General features: G+C 39.2%; 1 protein-coding gene across 1 annotated transcript in view; it reads left to right on the forward strand.

Moving 5' to 3' along the window:
* LOC124140988 (leukocyte tyrosine kinase receptor-like) overlaps nucleotides 1–19,670 on the forward strand; it is a 228,648-nt gene that overhangs the window by 173,236 nt on the left and 35,742 nt on the right. Inside the window, exons 12-18 of the mRNA XM_048403314.1 lie at nucleotides 353–506; nucleotides 2,321–2,474; nucleotides 3,551–3,661; nucleotides 8,242–8,395; nucleotides 10,074–10,238; nucleotides 12,760–12,855; nucleotides 18,202–18,420. Coding sequence (XP_048259271.1) covers nucleotides 353–506; nucleotides 2,321–2,474; nucleotides 3,551–3,661; nucleotides 8,242–8,395; nucleotides 10,074–10,238; nucleotides 12,760–12,855; nucleotides 18,202–18,420 — 1,053 coding nt within the window. The remainder of the gene's footprint in view (nucleotides 1–352; nucleotides 507–2,320; nucleotides 2,475–3,550; nucleotides 3,662–8,241; nucleotides 8,396–10,073; nucleotides 10,239–12,759; nucleotides 12,856–18,201; nucleotides 18,421–19,670) is intronic.

Raw genomic sequence — 19,670 nt, forward strand, 5'->3', positions numbered from 1 at the left:
GTTAGAAATTGGTCAAGGCCAAGTATCTAAGAGCATTTTTGTTAAGATATTAGCAAGTGATCATTTTATTGTAATTGTATTTGTCGAGCCAATTACCAGACATGGTGCACCGTGGTCTGTGTACCATGATGAACCATGGTTATTCCATGCTCATTTCACCTATATCACCTATATCACCTGGCAAGCATGTCAGATGTGGGATATATGTTGGCAATGACAAGATATAGTTCCTGCAATGTTTCTGTATCACAACATGAAGGAAAACAACATGTATTAGTTTGCATGTTACAAGGTCAACAAAATAGCTGTGCAAGCTTTTTCGAGCATGAACATCTGAATGTTGTTTTTGCAGGTTATGAGTTTAACAGTTGTGGAGGGACAGGATCCAAGGCACCAACACAGAATAGGTGTAATTTGTCTTATCGGGGAGAGAAGACAGTCGAGGTGCTCCAGGGGGAGTATGCTGGAGCTCAGAAGTGGGAGGTGCCAAACACTGCCACCTATAGGTAAGTCAGGGGATATAACTCATGCTGAAAAACATGACTACAAATCTCATTAAAATCAGATCTTAGTTCTCGCTATCACTAAACAAAGATCTGTGGACATCCCATTACAGGTCACATCAGAACAACCTTTCATCCCACCAATCAAAACGTCGCTTACCAGATCAGAAAAATGACATTCGGAATGTGTTTTCTTATCATTTAAGCTTCAAAAAGGTTAACATGGGGTATTCCAAATGACAGTTACCGGCTATACAACTGACTCCATCAAAAACTCTCACTGTAATGGGATAAACATTTGAAATTGGAAGAGACATTTGATAGTCAGTAGGACGTATTGCTGCACATTCTTGACCATACCAGAATGTTCTTATGTTCATTTTTCAAATTTTGAATGGGAGAACTTTTGTCAAAATATTTTTTCAAAGTATAATCAGGAATGTATGTCATCAGTTTGAAACTAGTGGTGTAAAGCCTGAGAAGGCTACTTTCTGATTGGATAATAACGACTTCTTATTAGTCATTTTATGGTTGGTCAAAGTTTGTGGTAGCCATCAGTAAGATCTGATTTTAATGAGATTGCATGGTACCAGTATCTATTGAACATATATAGACCTCCTAGTGGCCACTGGTGCAATCACTACCACCGCTTGAATATTTAAATGTACTTCACAGTAGACTTTTAGGTCTTTTATATTTTATTAGTTTGTTTACAAAATTGTTGGCCTAAAATTCAATTGAACATCAGTGACTTTGCCATCTGAAGTGAATGTTGTTTTACAACACAGTTGTTTCAGCTATTTCATAGTGTGGCCTTAGTTATGAAGGTCAAACTGACCCGTGAAGATTCCGGGGTAGGATAGGTCTTCAGCAACCCATGCTTGCCGCAAAAGGGGACTATGCTTGTCGTAAAAGGCGACTAACGGGATCGGGTGGTCAGGCTCGCTGTCTTGGTTGATGCATGTCATCAATCCCAATTGTTTGGACCGATGCTCATGATTTAATCACTGGATTGTCTGGTCCAGACCTGATTATTTACAGACCGCCATCATATAGCTGGAATATTGCTGAGTGCGGCGTTAAACAACAAACCAACCAACCAAATTAAGGTCAAACTGTGGTTGAAGGAATGAGCAATGATCACACTGTGTGCTCAGCATTAATGTGATAAAACAAGGACTGGTCTGCTCGGAGTCAGTATATGTGTCTATTATCCTTGCCACTTGATGATTAATCAATGAAGATAAATGCATGTGGGCTGATACTTATGACGTGAAAATGAACCATTCCACTGAAAAGGAATATTTAATTACTTGCAGTAATGACAAAAAATTGCAAAATAGAGAAAAAAATTGAGAAACGGATTAAGAGTACAAAATGGATTCAATGTATATTATTGAAAACACTATAACATGATACATGTATTTTATTATGTGTTACCAGGTGGTTTTCGACGATTGTAACATAAAACCAAAGATGACTAGATTACATTTAATCTCTCTCTTCAGAAATTCACTTTGTTGTCTTTAACCTTGGATACCCTGAACTATTTTGAAGATATCCATAAGTAGAACACAATGAGATTCAACTGTAGATGTAATTAATTACTATTTGATATAAATAATTTGTTTTTAGATGAGTTAAAGTAGATTTGGTAACCTCACTGAACAATCAGAATTGACAAAGATATAATTATTGTTTTAAGAAGATGCATGTGATTATCATTCTGCAATAACAGGTTATTAAAACTATGGCCTTTCACTCTTAGGAATTTTATGAATTATTTCATGAATCTTATGAATTATTTTCTGTCTCAGTATTTCAGCTTTAGGAGGGAGTGGTGGCCTTGGAGCGGACAGTACAGGGGATGCGCCATATGGGGATCTTGTTCAGGCTAAGTTCAATTTGTCAAGGGGAGACTACCTTTACTTCTTCATCGGACAAGAAGGAGAACATGCTTGCAAGCAACAGGTACTTGTATAATGCCAACCATATGAGAGATCCAAGTTAAGAAGATCAGTATCTTATCTTTGACATTGTGAAGGAAATAATGAGTAAATTCATGGAAATTAACGTCTTATGCTGTTGTCAACAGTGTTCCTGCTATATGACATCAGGCTATATTTTTTTTAATCTGGGCCAGGCAATCAGGTGACTGACTGACAGGATGACAGACAATCAGGGAACATTGTAACCACCTGATCCTGGACTGGAACCTGAACAGGAGATACATACCTGGGGCTTATTCAGTTCTTGTTACTTCCTGCAGTAATAAGGGAGGGAAAGTGATGCAACTGATCATGGATTAAAACCCCAGCAAAAAACCTTCTCATTAAGTAAGCGACCCGTGACGATCTTGGGTTGAATAGGTCTTCAGCAACCCATGTTGGCCATAAAAGACGACCATGCTTGTCGTAAGAGGAGACTGACAGGGTCAGAAGTCAGGCTCGCTGACTTGGTTGATGCATGTCATTATATCCAAAATAAGTGGATCGATGCTCATGATGTCAATCACTACTGCATAATACCAGATTAAGTTCCTTTCTTAAGGAGCACCATACCAATGTTTGAAGACAGCACCATACCAATGGTTGTAGACAGCACCATACCAATGTTTGTAGACAGCACCATGCCAATGTTTGTAGACAGCACCATACCAATGTTTGTAGACAGCACCATGCCAATGTTTGCAGACAGCACCATGCCAATGTTTGTAGACAGCACCATGCCAATGTTTGTAGACAGCACCATGCCAATGTTTGTAGACAGCACCATACCAATGTTTGTAGACAGCGCCATGCCAATGTTTGTAGACAGCACCATGCCAATGTTTGTAGACAGCACCATGCCAATGTTTGTAGACAGCACCATACCAATGTTTGTAGACAGCGCCATACCAATGTTTGTAGACAGCTCCATACCAGTGTTTGTAGACGGCACCATACCAATCTTTGAAGATAGCACCATACCAATGTTTGTAGATGTTGGTGTCCCCTGCATTATGATGGCCTTCAGTGACATCATTCATACTCTTACTTTTGTTTCAGAAGGAATATGACCTTGGTCACGCCTGTAACCCCAGGTCCACCGTGAACAAGAGGGACAGCTCCCTGCAGGGTGGGGGAGGAGGAGGGGGTGGAGGGACATTTGTCTTCAAGGTAACTATTTTTGAGACTATGCATGCTTAGCCCAGCCACTCACTCAGTCAAAAATCACATTTTAACTTACAGACACAGGAAACTCTATAATAAACACCTGAAGATTTGTAAATGCCAGGAAGGACAAGGCAGGGTAGTGGAAATGTCAAGTAATTAAGTTGCTGAAAACTTTATACATACTTTAGTATTGGTATGAAAATTGTACTAATGGCTCTTACCCATTCTTTATACAGTGGTCCCTCAACTTAACGCTCCTCGATGTACCGCTACTCCAGGTGCACCGCGGGGTAAACCATGGCTCCCAAAAATGCATGAAGAATTTCCCCCTAAAAGGCGCGTTAAAGCGCATTAAAGCAAATACAGTTACAAATAAACTGATGAGATTTAATTCCAAGTCGAAGTACACGTGTGTGTATTTGTAAAACAATTACGTTCATTGTATCCGGCTGCATGTGATCGAAACCATTCTGCCTTTTGTTCCGGTTGTGAAAAAACATATCGTACACAGATTTGGCATTAAACTCACATAAAATAAAATCACAGCAACAACAAACATAAGCTGTAAAAACACATTTTTTAAATGTCTAAGGCCAATTATACAAACTTCAAAGTCTGTGACCAAACATGAATTTGTCATCATATGTCATCATATTCACAGAGCTAAGATAAGCATGGGTTTGATTTTGATTGGGTATCCACAATTTTTAGTGGGTAATAAAATCTTTTTTACCCACCTGTTTTTTGACATGTGGGTATTTTAACTTCAGAACAATTCATAACAATTTCTGTAAATCATTCTGTAAATTTTGTTTGACCAATCTTGGTCTGCTTGCAAAGATATTTTTTCAAAACCTTGCATTGTGGTCATTTGACACTTTAGAAGCACCAATCAGCAACTGTTTACGATAAGCTAGGCAAGATGCACTTTTCATTTGGAATCTATCTGTTTTCGAGTTTGTTTGTCTCAAGTTTTACCGAATGTAACTGTTAGTAAATGTTTGTTTTGTCTTTTTTGTTTGATGGTTAACACTGCACTCGCAATATTCCAGCTGTATGAGGGCGGTCTGTAAACAGTGTTCGAAATAGACATCGGCCTGTAGGCCCTTACGGCCTGAAGTTTATTTAAGTAATTATTTATTAAGCATTATTTAAGTAATGTGATAAACATAACTTTCATATTTATAAACAGTAAGGTTATATCTTTCAAATTGTGTATGACATGTAGTCACAAAGATGTTTTACAAGCTGATAATTTCCTGATAAACAAAGTCTTCATCTATCACCGCTGAGTCTCTGGGAACTTGGTTTGATAGCACTAAAAACTCCTGATTCTGATTATATTTCACTACTTTCAGAGTTGGAGTGTTGTTGCCCTGCAAATTAAGCAGACCCTGTTGCCAAAAGGCTCTTGTCCTTCATTGTCTTTTATTACTCTGCCCTTAAGGCTAAAAAAATAGTCTGGGTTCTCAGGCACTGACGCATCATCACAAAGTCCGCTGCCAGAAAAAATAAAAAAATAAAAAAATCCTTGAATATTCCACATCCCGAAACAAACATGACCCCGGCAGTGAAATGTTACAATACTTAAAAACAATGCGATCCAATGTAGCATGCAGTTGCATCTCGTGTTATGTGTTATGATCATGGCCGCAATAGGTGTTTGTGAGGTTGTTTTGCCTTTGGCAAATGTGGTAAATGAAGATATGAAATTTATGATGAAACATCACTAGACATGATGATTTACAAATGCAATGTTTTTTGTGTACAATTTGCCGAACAATGTTTCATACACAGATATTAAGTTTACATGCATATTTGTCTCATAAATAAACCAGAAATAGCAATCAGCTGTTTACACATTTTCTCCTCGATCTATGGATGATTTAGTTTAAAAAATACTTAATGGGATAACTATAAAGAGATTTCAAAAGAATTGATAGGAAGACTCTAACGACTATTACTTCTTTCATGGTGAGTTGATGTTGATCATACACAATTCCGCCGGAATGAATTAAATGAATGAATGAAATCTTGGAGAAAAGTAATATAATGGATAACAAACTTTAAGTCCAGATACACGATGAACACTTTCATAGCCAGACAGTGTAATTATAAGTGAAACTTCCAAACTTCAGTACGGATTTGTTGACATGCTTCTTCTGGTGTAGTGTTCCCATAATGATGTTTTCACATTATGAACTAAAACCAAAGCTCATTGTATGCATGTATTATGCACACGGTCCAACAGTTGTCAAATATTCATCAAGGAATACATTTATTTAGGGAGGCCTTTTTCCCTGGTTAATTCTACACAACTGTTTATTTTGTTACATACTAGTTTGAACAACAACAACAACAAAAATAAACGGCTGTCTACCTGCACTATATTTTCAAAAGCTATTTGCCTGAGAACAAATTCTTTTTTCTTACCTCTGCCCTTTACAATTCTAAGAGTATGGTATATAAAAGTAGACTGTCTTTCCTGATGTTCAGAACATGAGTAATGTCATTACTGAGAGGAAACTGAATTACATCTTTCAAAGAGGTCGATGCCTTATTTTGAAAATAGAACTATCAGCTAATGGGTCCAGTAATCCTTATACTTGTTTGGTATCAAATACATACACTCAAGACTCTCCAAAGTTAATCAAAAGAGATTTAAGATCTATTTCTCATTTGCTGAGCCTTAGAAAAAAGCTTATGTTGGTGGCTTGTAAAATGTCGTAGGGATGGCGTATTAGGCCAGCGTGATTGATTTGTCAATGATTGACCCAGGAGGGATACAGTTCTCCAAAGCCAGGACATCACCTGAGTCATTCAGTGATGTAGGTCAAAAACAACCAAACCCTTTCAGTAATCATAAGAAATCTCTACTAAAAGCTGAGTCCATTGTATGATTTCACATATATCATAAGGATGTGTTTATGGATCTGTGGTAACCTGGGATCCGAATCCTATGTTTCATAAGAAATAACACAGACTTATCTTGTAGTTCCACATAGTTGTTTTCTTCAGAGCGTTGATCCGAACGTCCACCATAACAATCGTCTGACAACATTACCCAACATGCATTGCTAAGGTCCTGTTGCGTGAGATTGCAGGGAACCAGTAATTTAAAATGATGATTTAAATATGAGGTTACAACAGTATCACTATCAAATAGTGATACTAGGTTTTCACGAAAAGGTGAGTGTATCCTGCCCCACTGGAGGCATCCATCATAGACACATGCAAAGGCATGTCAAGTTTTCACCTGAAAAAAACCATTGGAACATATGGTGCAAGTCAAAATAGGGAATTGCATGAGACATCTTGTTTTTGTGTCAAACTTGAAAATGTCCTAAACATGTTTACCATAAAACTATTTGAAAACTTTACCGAGATTTTGAATGTTGCTACCTTGATTAAAGAAATTTTGAGCAGGAGTCATATGACACTCTAAAAATCTTTGTAGAAAGAGCTCGCTTAATTGTACCTCAAACGTTGTGAAATGTAAACACCAAAATCTGGAGCTGCTGGAATATTGCAAGACATAAAAGGAAAGTAGACTATTGGAGAGGTTTAAGTCATCCCTCATGTCATATAGTCTTGCATATAGATATTTGTCACTCTGATTCTTTGTGCGTAGATCTAAATATGAAACACATAAGGCACTGGTCTCTTTTACTCCTAGCACAGATAGGTACATTAGTAGAAGGGTATTGGTTATTTGACCACTATTGAATAATAATGTGCATATAATTGAACAACTAGGATGAAATGGGAATCGTACAGGACAATGAAACAATTGTTCCTGAAATTAACCATATTGTGGGTCATTTAGGGAAAATGAACTATTTTGGAATTACCATGCAATAACTCAGCAATAGGCGGCTGCAGTCAATGGATCATACCTGTGCTCGTTGATTTCATCAATGTGGTAAACATCTGAGACCTACATCACCTCAGACTACAATATTAAACAGTTCATTAAATAAAGCATAGTTTGTCCTGCTGCTCTGCAAATCATCATCCAATAACTGTAAAATTTTGTTTTGGCAGCCATAGATTCAGTTAGTTTTCAATAATGCCTCAACACTTTATATGTAAAAGTTTGAATCCCTTATGTTTCTAGGTTTGTCAGCACCATGCTTGTGCTCGTGGAATTCGTCAATGTGGTTAACATCTGAGACCTACATCACTTCAGTCTTTCCTCCCACATTAAGCTGACACACCGTGATATAACTGGAATACTGTTCAAAGTGGTGTTAAACTCAACTCACTCACTCACTCACTTATTTGTAAAAGAATAGCTAGGATTACATGTACATGTGTATAAATAAATTCAGACCTAGTTAATACTTTCTAAAGACCATTAGTAAACCAGTTAACAGTTACCTTATTGGTTGGCACAGTGGTGCAAGTCAGTGATTAACTCACTGATTATCGGTAGCTATGTCTTATACTGCATAGAAGGCCTTCCCCCCCACGGCCACATGTACGTTTTATCCTGCTTTGCTTTGCCTAGATTTGAATAATTAGAGGCTGATGTGATATAGATGGAACCCACTGGTGTATTCCATGATCATCTTCTGTGACAGAAACACCAAAGTTCTGGAAAGGTGCAGCTTCTGATGGTTGCTGGAGGCGGAGGTGGCCTTGGAGCAAGGTCCTTGATCAGCCATGATGCTGAGGTGAAGCAGACGTCTCAACCTGGGGATGGACACGCTGGGCTGTCTCCACAAGATGGATCTGGTAATGTCATACTACAATACGGACAAACCTATGCTCATGATTGAGTATACCCTGGAAAAAGACTAAGCCCCACTTATTCTACATTTTCAAATGTTCTGATCTTACAAGAATAGTTTGGAAAGGATATAGTGGTCTTATTATGTCTCAGATACCACTGATGCCTGCTGAAAGGTTGATAACAGGACATGATATGTTCCTTCAGATGATTGCACGTTTTTGTATTGTTTGCACTCAGCAATACTCCAGCCATATGATGGCGGTCTATAAATAATCGAGTCTGGACCAGACAATCCAGTGATTGACATCATGCGCATCGATCCACATAATTGGGATATGATGACATGCATCAACCAAGTCAGAGAGTCTGACCACCATCCTGTTCGTTGCCTTTTACGACAAGTGTAGTTGCCTTTTATGGCAAGCATGGGTTGCTGAAGACCTATTCTCTACCCCGTATCTTGATTGCATGTACTTTGTACTTGGCCAGAACAGTTCATGAAGCAATTGAAAGGGTAGTTGCCTTGGAAACGCTACAAACCATTTTATTTATTTCAACTCAGAATATGAGTGTTTCATCAAAAGAAAAGTAGTGCTTTACCTGTTCTTGATATTTATGACATCTTACATATCTTCAAAGTTCAAACGTTTATGACAATTTTGCCTAAGCTTGTGCAAGTAATATTGCTTGCAGTCAGGATCACAGTATACATTTGATCCTTGGCTAAGTCTGAGACATTTCCGTGATACAGCTGTACTATTTCTGACTGCTTAGCTATAATATAGCTGTGGTTGTCTTGATATAGTTCTGTTATATTTGGTTTAACCACAGTCCATGAAACAGTCACCTTTTGCCATTAGTTGCATTATCCCAGACTCCATAAGGACACAAGAGCAAACTACATCCCGCTGTACCATGGTTGTTGTTAGGGCTGACTAATTAGTATCAGGTGGCGACAATGTGTGACCTGTATTGGGACAAGTTCACTCACTCACTCACTCACTCACTCACTCACTCACTCACTCACTCACTCACTCACTCACTCACTCACTCACTCACTCACTCACTCACTCACTCACACACACACACACACACAGAGGTACATATCTACCTTCATATACACCACGAGGGGGGAAATGGATGCGCACGCACAGATATATAATGTCTCCCTCCTATACACCAGGAGGGGAGGAAATGGATGCGCGCGCACGCACTCACGCACGTATGCACAGGTACATAATGTCTTCCTTCCTATACACCATGAGGGGAGGAAATGGATGCGCATGCATGCACAGGTACATAATGTCTTCCTTCCTATACACCACGAGGGGAGGAAATGGATGCACACGCACACATTCACAGGTACATAATGTCTTCCTTCCTATGGGGCGGTCGGGTAGCCTAGTTGTTAAAGCGTTCGCTTATCACGCCGAAGACCCGGGTTCGATTCCCAACATGGGTACAATGTGTGAAGCCCATTTCTGGTGTCCCCCGCCGTGATATTGCTGGAATATTGCTAAAAGCACGAGGGGGGGAAATTGATCTGCACGCACGCACGCACACATGCATAGGTATATATTGTCTTCCTTTCTATACACCACAAGGGGAGGAAATGGAGGCGCTCCCAACGCACGCACACACACATGCACAGGTATATATTGTCTTTCTTCTATGCACCAGGAGGGGGAAGTGGATGGCAACCACGGCCAGGGATGACACTTGCACAGAGCATGGCTGGAGGAAGGCCGTGTCAGAAGTCTGTGGACGCTGGCTTTGCCGCCGCAGGGGGATTCGGTGGAGGAGGAGGAGCGTGTTCATCAGGGGGTGGAGGCGGAGGATATACCGGTAGGTAACACTTGTCACTATTTCATCTTGGTCACATGGATTTTCTTAGAGAAAATAATCAAGTTTAATCGTATCATACTGCGCAAAAAGTCATTCTTAGTTTGTTTGTTTGTTGTTTAATGCCACACCCGGCAATATTCCAGTGATAAATTTCACAGCAGTGTGTAAATAAAGGAGTCTGGACCAATCTAGTGATTGCCATTACAAGCATATACCAGGTATATGAGGGCAATTGGGATATGAAAAAATGTGTGAACCATATCAGTGAGTCTGACCACCCGATCCCATTTGTCACCCCTTAATACAAGTATGAGTTGACCAATCTTGCTAAAATCCAATCTTAGTCAGTAAACTGATGGATGAAAACTAGGTTTAGGTTTGAGATGTGTGGATAGCAGAACATAATTTGTACGTCTTGCAAAGACTCAGAAAGCTGTAAGTTGTAATAAGAGGAAGGTGTATATTTCATTTATTTTTAAAGAATGTTTTGAAATTAGGACTGGTAAAAGTATTGACAGTCTTCATAAAGTCACTGGTTTAAAGCCACATTAAAAACTTGTTATTATTACTGCATACTATAATGCATGCATGCATTTATGTAGCAAACGCAGATAAAAGAAGACTAGATTTTCAATCATCATGTCCCCTTTTTACCCCGACATGAATCATCCCCAATAATTCAAAACTCGGGTTTGTAGGAACCCTACTTCTCAAGTGGGAGCATGTACGACTGTGCTAAAAGACATGCCCTAAGTAGTCTAGAGACATCTTCAGCACATCAGATGCTTCGTTTTGTTAACAAGGAACATTGCAAACTTCCAAGTGGCTTTTTTGTTTGTATGTTGTCTAATGCTGCGCTCAGAAATATTCCAGCTATATGAAGGCAGCTTGTACATATCCATTGATCAATCCAGTGTGTAACGATCCACTCTGTTGGGATACGATGACACGCAATTAACCAAGTCACCAAATCCATTTGGTCGCCTCTTACAACCTGCATAGGTTTCTGGGGACCACTTCTCACCCAGCATCCACACGAGGGTAGAGGCTTGTTTACAGAGGAATCCTGATTTCAGCAACCAAATCAACAATCCTGTGATATTTGTGTCTCTGTTGGAGAAACTTCCTCTCAGGGACCTGTCAGGAGTGACAAATTGATTTGGTTTTCGCACCAGACTATAAGTTTCTTTTCACTCATTCACTTGACACTTCTGTAGATCACTGACCTTAATGAGGAATCAAGACGATTCAGCATCCCCTCCAGCCGTGGTGTACCACATGGACTACTAAGAAACAGACTGATGCTTGTATTGATTTTTTAGGAGAATAAGGCAACCTAACAGGGCAAATATGGTCAGTCTATTTCATGCTCTGAAACTCACAAAACGGACGAAACTTTCGGGTTTTCAGATATAAAATATTCATTGCTGAATAATATTTGTCATTATCAGTGTCTTTTATGGGACGGATTCTTTAAATGTTTAGAAATATTGTGTATCTAATTATATTATTTTTTGGTCAGATTTGACTGTTTTTGAAACCTTTACATAATGGTACATTCATGGCATTGCAATCAGTTTGTTTTGGGGTTCTTAAATTTTTTAAAATGGCCTCAACTTCATCTATGTCCTATTGTGCAGCTATATGTATTAGCTTGAAATGAGTGTATAGTTTTTCCAGGGTATTTACAGTGGACATTGTTGAATTCGTCCTCGAATTAGTGAGTTGGCCTCGTTACACCCCTTCTTTCTATATAGTATGCTGACACTGGGTGTGACCATATATTGTGTGGCATTCATCACCACTCGCCCCTTTCCGTAACCTGCAAGAAGACTCGTCCCCCCATCAATGAATGTTATATGCTAACATACGACAAACCAATCAGAATGCGTCTATGACTTTCAAGTTCTTCACCAAAGAAACCCTCAGGAATATTTTTTGATTTTACATCTGTCTTGCATCTAAAAATATACCCAAGACACAGTTAAATATGTTCAATCATACTGTATGATCCCACATGTCCCGATGTGCATTAAATTGCATCTGAAATATATATAATATGTGGGGAAATATATGTGATCCAATTTGCAACGAGTTGACAATTGTTTTAGGCATGCTCGCTTTTGCTAAGACAGAACTCGGTCGCAATAATGGCCATGAGAGGGGCCCGAGTCGCTATTCGGCTTGTCCAGGAATAACACGAGTTGGTCACGAATGATCTTGTAGCTGCTATTTTTGGCGTTACAAGCCAAAACAATCTGTTATATACTCAAGAAAATATCGACTGTCATGTAAATTTGGGTCTGAGTAAGCTGAGTTTAAAAAGATTACTTACTTCCAGACTGGTCAAGAAGATGGTGAAGGGACATTTATTGGAGCGCTCAATACGTCAAATTTGGTACATCAGTCAGTCACTATAACTGACAGTCTCAAGTTTTATGTCCCAAATTGAACTTCTCCCAATTACACTATTGTTCAATGACATTTTAGTTTTGATGCATGTATAATTTTGTTTTGCCAGGTGGTGATGCCTGTGTTGAAGACAAGGAGGACTGCAATGGCAAGGCTGGCACCTCATATATACATCCCTCCGCCCAAGATGTCCGCCATGAACTAGGTAGGCATCAGTGAGTGGATTGAGTTTAGGTCCCAGTCAGCAATAGTCCTATATCATGGCAGTCTGTACATAATCGAGTCTGGGCAAGTCACACCCATGGTTGATGAACAATGTCCACCCCATCAGGGTAAGAGGTAATACCTTTGTGGAAAGCCAGTCATTATTTCTTGGATCACAGGTCCATGAGACCAATTCTTGAAAATTTCGAAAAAACAATTATAATTTCTGCTGAGTTAATAACCAGGGCCCACTTGCACAAAACGATCTTAGCGCTAAGACTGTTGTAAGCCTATGTTAAAGTATGGGAGTTATGATCATCTTAGCGCTAAGATCGCTTTGTGCAAGTGGGTCCAGATCCGTCCAACCCATCTATTAATTTCACTGTACGGTTACTTTCAAGTCTTGTCAACCCATTTGGGAGATAAGAGACAAAAGAAATGTGAAGAAGGTTGTGACTGAAGGAATAATGTCAGTGTCATTTCTTCATTTTTATTTTTGTCCGGTAAAAAACAAAACCTTTTGATCTCCAGCTGTAGAGAGTACAATATGGCTGCGAGTCAAGTATTGATTATATATACGCTGGCATAGTTAAAACAATGCATGGTTGGTTGTCAACAGTGAATCAGTGCCTGCATCAGATTGAGGTGGAGTGAGGTGAAGTGGAGTTAAAGATTTACTGCACTTATTGCACGCTCATAGCAATGTGCGTGTGCTAGTTTTATAGTGCTCGTCCACTGAGACACTATGGTGCAGTTTAACATGGATACTCCACTCAGACTTATACTTCACTTTTCATAGGGATATTTTTATCTTCAAGCTCTGATGTTCATACAATTTGGCCCTTGCTCTATGAAGGTTCATACTCCAGTGAACTCACACGAAACGAAAGTCAATTCTTAATTGCTAAGAAGCAAATATTTATGAAGCATTAGGTGACTTCATTCTTCTGTGCTCTGTCCTGAGTGTAATTGGAAGCATTTGATATTGAAGAAAAAAGTGAAAACTTGTGTTTTTAGAAGTTTTCGTTTATACATGATGTGTCATTTCCCCTGTCCCTCTGCGTATCAGTTCTGATAAGAAAACACAGTTACAATGATAGCATGTTTGTTATGATCATGGATCTATTCTCCGCATGCTTCTGAAACAGAATGCATTTTTGTCATTTGACAAAAGCATCAAAGTTAAACACTAACATTGAGGTTTAAAATACAACCATGTCGTCACTGTATTGACTTTTCATTAGGAATGTTCTTGCTACAATGATCAAATCTCAGGGGCTAAATGCAGCATGGATTTCAAAGCATGAAGTTATTACTGGAAACATATTTCTTGTCAACCCATGAAGATCAGGGTTAGAATAGATCTTCAGCAAACCATGCTTGCCATAAAAGGCGACTATGCTTGTCGTAAGAGGCGAATAATGGGATCGGGTGGTCAGGTTCGCTGACTTGGTTGGTGCATGTGATCGTATCCCAATAGCGGGATCGATGCTCATGATATTCACTGGATTGTCTGGTTCAGACTTGATTATTTACAGACCACCGTCACATAGCTGGAATATTGCTGAGAGTGGCATTAAACAACAAACAAACATATTTCTAATCATAAGCCCTGAGGACAGATAATTAACTTACCAAATTTGGGAGTTTTTTTCAAATGTATGTTGATATCATTTTAGAATAAAAGTTTTCTTTGGTTTGAAAGATATTCTGATAACAGTTTGTGTTAAAGGTCCTGTATGTTGACTGTTGTGAATCATTGTTTGCAAACAATAGCCCATAACCCCAAGCTTATTCCGCGAGAGAGGTTTCTGATCCAGTGACCACACCGCAGATGTAGGCTTATCACATGAACATACCTTTCCCTTGTTTGTAAACATGAACTTATTTTGAAATCAGAAGAGACAGGCTTAATGTAAGCCTTTCAATGCACTTTTCATATTGTTTTGCCTAATTAAATAGATATGCTAGTACTGCTGTGGCAGTGAGGTGCATGACGATATAGCTTTACACATCAAAGTGACCATATTGCTAGCCCTCTGTAGGACTTTGATGACAGCACTGGGGCCATAAAACTTTGATGATAGCCCTAGAGCCATAAAATTTTGATGACAGCCCTAGAGCCATAAAACTTCGATGACAGCCCTAGAGCCATAAAACTTCAATGATAGCCCTAGAGCCATAAAACTTTCGATGATAGCCCTAGAGCCATAAAACTTCAATGACAGCCCTAGAGCCATAAAACTTCAATGATAGCCCTAGAGCCATAAAACTTTCGATGATAGCCCTAGAGCCATAAAACTTCGATGATAGCCCTAGAGCCATAAAACTTCGATGATAGCCCTAGAGCCATAAAACTTCGATGATAGCCCTAGAGCCATAAATGTTCAGTGATAGCCCTAGAGCCATAAAACTTTGATGACAGCCCTAGAGCCATAAAACTTTGATGATAGCCCTAGAGCCATAAAACTTAGATGATAGCCCTAGAGCCATAAAACTTTGAAGATAGCCCTAGAGCCATAAAACTTCGATGATAGCCCTAGAGCCATAAATGTTCAGTGATAGCCCTAGAGCCATAAAACTTTGATGACAGCCCTAGAGCCATAAAACTTTGATGATAGCCCTAGAGCCATAAAACTTTGATGATAGCCCTAGAGCCATAAAACTTTGATGATAGCCCTAGAGCCTTAAAACTTTGATGATAGCCCTAGAGCCATAAAACTTTGATGATAGCCCTAGAGCCATAAAAGTTTGATGTAAGCCCTAGAGCCATAAACAAAACAAAGAATAAATATGCAAATGGAAATAGTTTTTCAAGTCTTGATTAATTTCTCAATGAAAGTTTAACATTTCATGACGTGTTCATCTAAATGTGTAGACTTGCTATGGTCTGAATGGACTGTGTAAGGTTTGGCCGTGTGGCAGAGGTATGCAAGGAACTCTGGGTAGGAGAGTGTTCTACATCGTGACTGGGTTCATACAACTGTAGCATTTCTATTGTAATCTTGGGTTTGATAATCACAAATTTCGAATCCAATTAGTATTTTGTAACTCATACCTGTATGCTTGTCGTAAGAGGCAACTAACGGGATCGGGTGGTCAGGCTCACTGACTTGGTTGATGCATGTCATCGTATCCCAAATACGTGGATCAATGCTCATTATGTCAGTCACTGGATTGTCTGGCCCAGACCTGATTATTTACAGACCACTGTCATATAGCCGGAACATTGCTGAGTGCGGCGTTAAACAACAAACAAAAGGGACTCATCCTTGATGATCTTGTGTCCAGTTCGAAATGTCTACATGTGTCAAACTGCGACATTGTCTCTGCATCATCACGGTAATCCTTAACTGTTAGATTGATGGGCAAAATCAAATCTTTTCGACAGCGGATGAAACAACATGTTTTGAATGACTTGAAATAAGGGAAGTTACTTGGCCCAAGCCTTATTTCCCTATAAATACTGTATTTAAGGTTGTTCAAAATGTGCTCTCGGTATCATCTGGTCAGGTAATCCAAGTGATGATCAGCATGCCTCAGGACCTCTATTGTTTTGGTTGACAATTGAATCATGCGTGAACTAAACCTGTGACGTCACACACGTCATGCTAGACCGTCAACATACTGGCCCTTTAACTGTTTATCAGCTTATTTTTCCTTGAGACCCAGTGGTCTTTAATGCTGCAATTTCACTGTGCAGAGCTGCATCCCTGAGGCAAGCACACAACCTACAATTATGGCTTCAAACATTCATCAGCACAATACCCGTGGTTATGGTTTTCACAAAAGTGATAAACATCAAAGACTTAGTCGCTTCTTGCTTTCCTCCTACATAAAGCTCTTACGACATGATGAAATTGAAAGACTGTTTCAGGCTTCGTTGTACCAAACTCAGGAACTCACCTTGTGAAGTGGCTTTCATGAGCTGTGAGCTTTATGAAGGAATCACTGTTACAATCAACAAAAAACATTATGTTTGTTCATTCAATTATTAGCTTTATTATGGATCTAGCCCAAATGCCTGACAATGCAAGAGCAATTATATTTACAAACATCCCCCTGAGGTGTCTAATGTTAGTGTAGTTGATCCATATTGATCTGGGGAAGGACTGACAAAAATGGTGATGAAAAGTGATAAGTAAGGTTGTCGGTGTGATGAAATGGTGTCATGCATGTGTGGGTGTGGCTGCTTGAACTTGTCTGGACTGATGGCGGTTTTGCTGTCTTCTGAGAAAGACTGCCTCTGTGATCTATTGGTAGAGCGGAAGGTCCGGGGTTCGATCCCCGACCACGTCATACCAAAAGACGTTAAAAGATGGTACTTGTTGTTACCCTGTCTGGTGCTCGGCATTAAGGGGCTAAAGCAGTGAGCTAGCACTATAAATCAGCATCAGTCCGGACGAGTACAAGCAGCCACACAAACACACACACATACATGCACGTCGCTATATAAGTGCAATAATCTTGGAAGCGACGTTAAACCCAATTTCACCTCTCCTCACCTATTCTGAGATAGCATGCCAGATTTAAGTCTTTGCTTCTGTGTGAGTTCCATGGTGCTACCTAGTGCTTGTCTGTTCAACATTTTTATTCGAAAAAATGCACATATGCAATGGTCATCAGCTTCACTGGTGCCTTTTGCTATTTAACAATTTGTTAGAATTTTTTTTTTTATGTTTATGGAAACAATTGGGAGTAAGTTTCAAACGAGGGTAGGGTTCATTTCGAGGCCATATTTTGTATACCATTCAAGATATTTCAAAGAAACTTGGGATATGCATTGTTAATCAGCTTCACTGGTGCCTATGGCTGTCATGAAATTGTTCTTAATTTTTCTATGGAAATAATTTTGACTTCGTCTCGAACAACTCTAGGCTTTGTTTTCCATGAGATTACTCTCAAACAATGGATAATTTGGTATGAAACTGTACATGTGCAATGACCATATGCTCAATTAGTGCCTTTTCATATATTTAAAGTTTTTAATTTGTTGTGTTTCCATGGAAACAATTTGGACTAAGTCTCAAACAAGTACAGTTAATGACTATTTCTGAAAGAGACCATTATCTTTCTTGGCCAAATTTGTTATCATTGTTTTTTTGTATTTGCAAACACGTTTACAGTAACAACTTGAACTAATGTATAAAAAAAAGCAGTGGGAAGATTATTTAGTAAGAACACAGATAAAATCATCCCTATCAAAAATGTAGTGGTATATATTTTTCCACTTCCATTATTTTCGGGTCGACCAAATCTGGAAACCAACTTTAAAAAGTTCTTGAATTTGCCGCTCTTTGTTTCGACCTTATGTACTGGTTAATTTCCTTGGAACATTTCCTTTCAGGTAGAGAAGGCAATGGGTTTGTGGATGTCCTGCAGATGAGGAACTGCCCCTGTAGTTACTACTGTATCTGGGAGGACCAAGATGCTACTAAGTACAAGTGTCTGTGTCCTCCCAAACAAGTCCTAGCTGAGGACGGAGTTACATGTACCACCAATGGTAGGTTGAATGTGTTGGACATGTTCTGCTGTACTTTTTCTCCTATATTAGCAACAAGACAAAAATAATGTATTATTATAATTAGATTAACTTTGCTGAAAATTCAAAATGTCAAAGCCAGAGTATTATCAGTCTTGGGTATCTGCCAAAACAGATTCCATAGGGCCTAAAAAGCAAAATAGTGATGAAAAAATTAAGTGAATGAGTCTGTCAATAACCTTTGAGTATGTGGGATTCAATGGTCTATTTAGCCTCATGCAAGGATAACTGAAAACCAGTTATCACATCAGGTGTTGGAATCTTCTGTGTAAAGGTCATATTATCACTTGTTGTCAAGTTACTGTATTCGACGTAATAAGCGCCTCGCTCTAATAAGCTCCCATGGTGATATTTGGTAATATAATGGCTAGTGAACAATCCCAGTCAGCACCCCTTCCGATTGATCAATGTACACAAGACTTGTATCATTCAGACTGACAGCATAATCCACGAAATTTACGATCTTTCAACTCTCTTTTTTTTCTCACCAAAATTATATTCTAATAAGAGCCCCCGTTTTCTAATTTTGAGAGCGCCCTGGGCACTTATTACGTCGGATACGGTATCCGTCTTACTCAGTAAATTCATCTGAATGGCTATCATACAATTTATGGAATGACTTAATCAGGCCTTTGATAGTGAAACCTATAAAAATGCTTTAAGTAGTTTCAAACATTTAAGTGTGTTTCCATGAAATTGAATGACATGTACATGCTCTTCAAGTACCTAAATACTGAGAAATGTAGAATGGGTGAGTGAGTTGGATTGTATGCCGCTTTTAGCAATATTCAGCAATATCACGGCTAGGGACACCAGAAATGGGTTTCACACATTGTACCCATGTAGGGAATCAAACCCGGGCCTTAAGCATGACGAGCAAACGCTTTAACCAAAAGGCTACCCCACCGCCCCTAGAGAGAAATGTAGAAACCATTAGCATCTAATGGTATATGGCTTGAAATGTAAGGGAAGTTCCGAATTGGACAGTTTATCCCTCTTGTCATACAGCTTGATACTGAGGTCTCCATCATTTTGAAATTCTATGCACATGTCCAGATAGGACAATGTGGTTCTTTCTTTCATTTCCAACTCTGGTGGATAGATGAGGTGAAGATACGCATTTACCTTGGCATTGTTAAAGAAAGGCTGTCCCCTATATAACCGAAACTGAGATTGAATCTTTTTCTCAGGAAACCCTTTCTTTTTCATGCCTTCACAGGCTGTTTGGGTTGTATACTCCCCAGGGAGATGAGAACGAAAATTGAGTCACACTG

The sequence above is a fragment of the Haliotis rufescens genome, unplaced genomic scaffold (genome assembly GCF_023055435.1).
Source record: "Haliotis rufescens isolate VD_foot unplaced genomic scaffold, xgHalRufe1.0.p SCAF_3, whole genome shotgun sequence".
NCBI classification, from domain to species: Eukaryota; Metazoa; Mollusca; class Gastropoda; order Lepetellida; family Haliotidae; genus Haliotis; species Haliotis rufescens.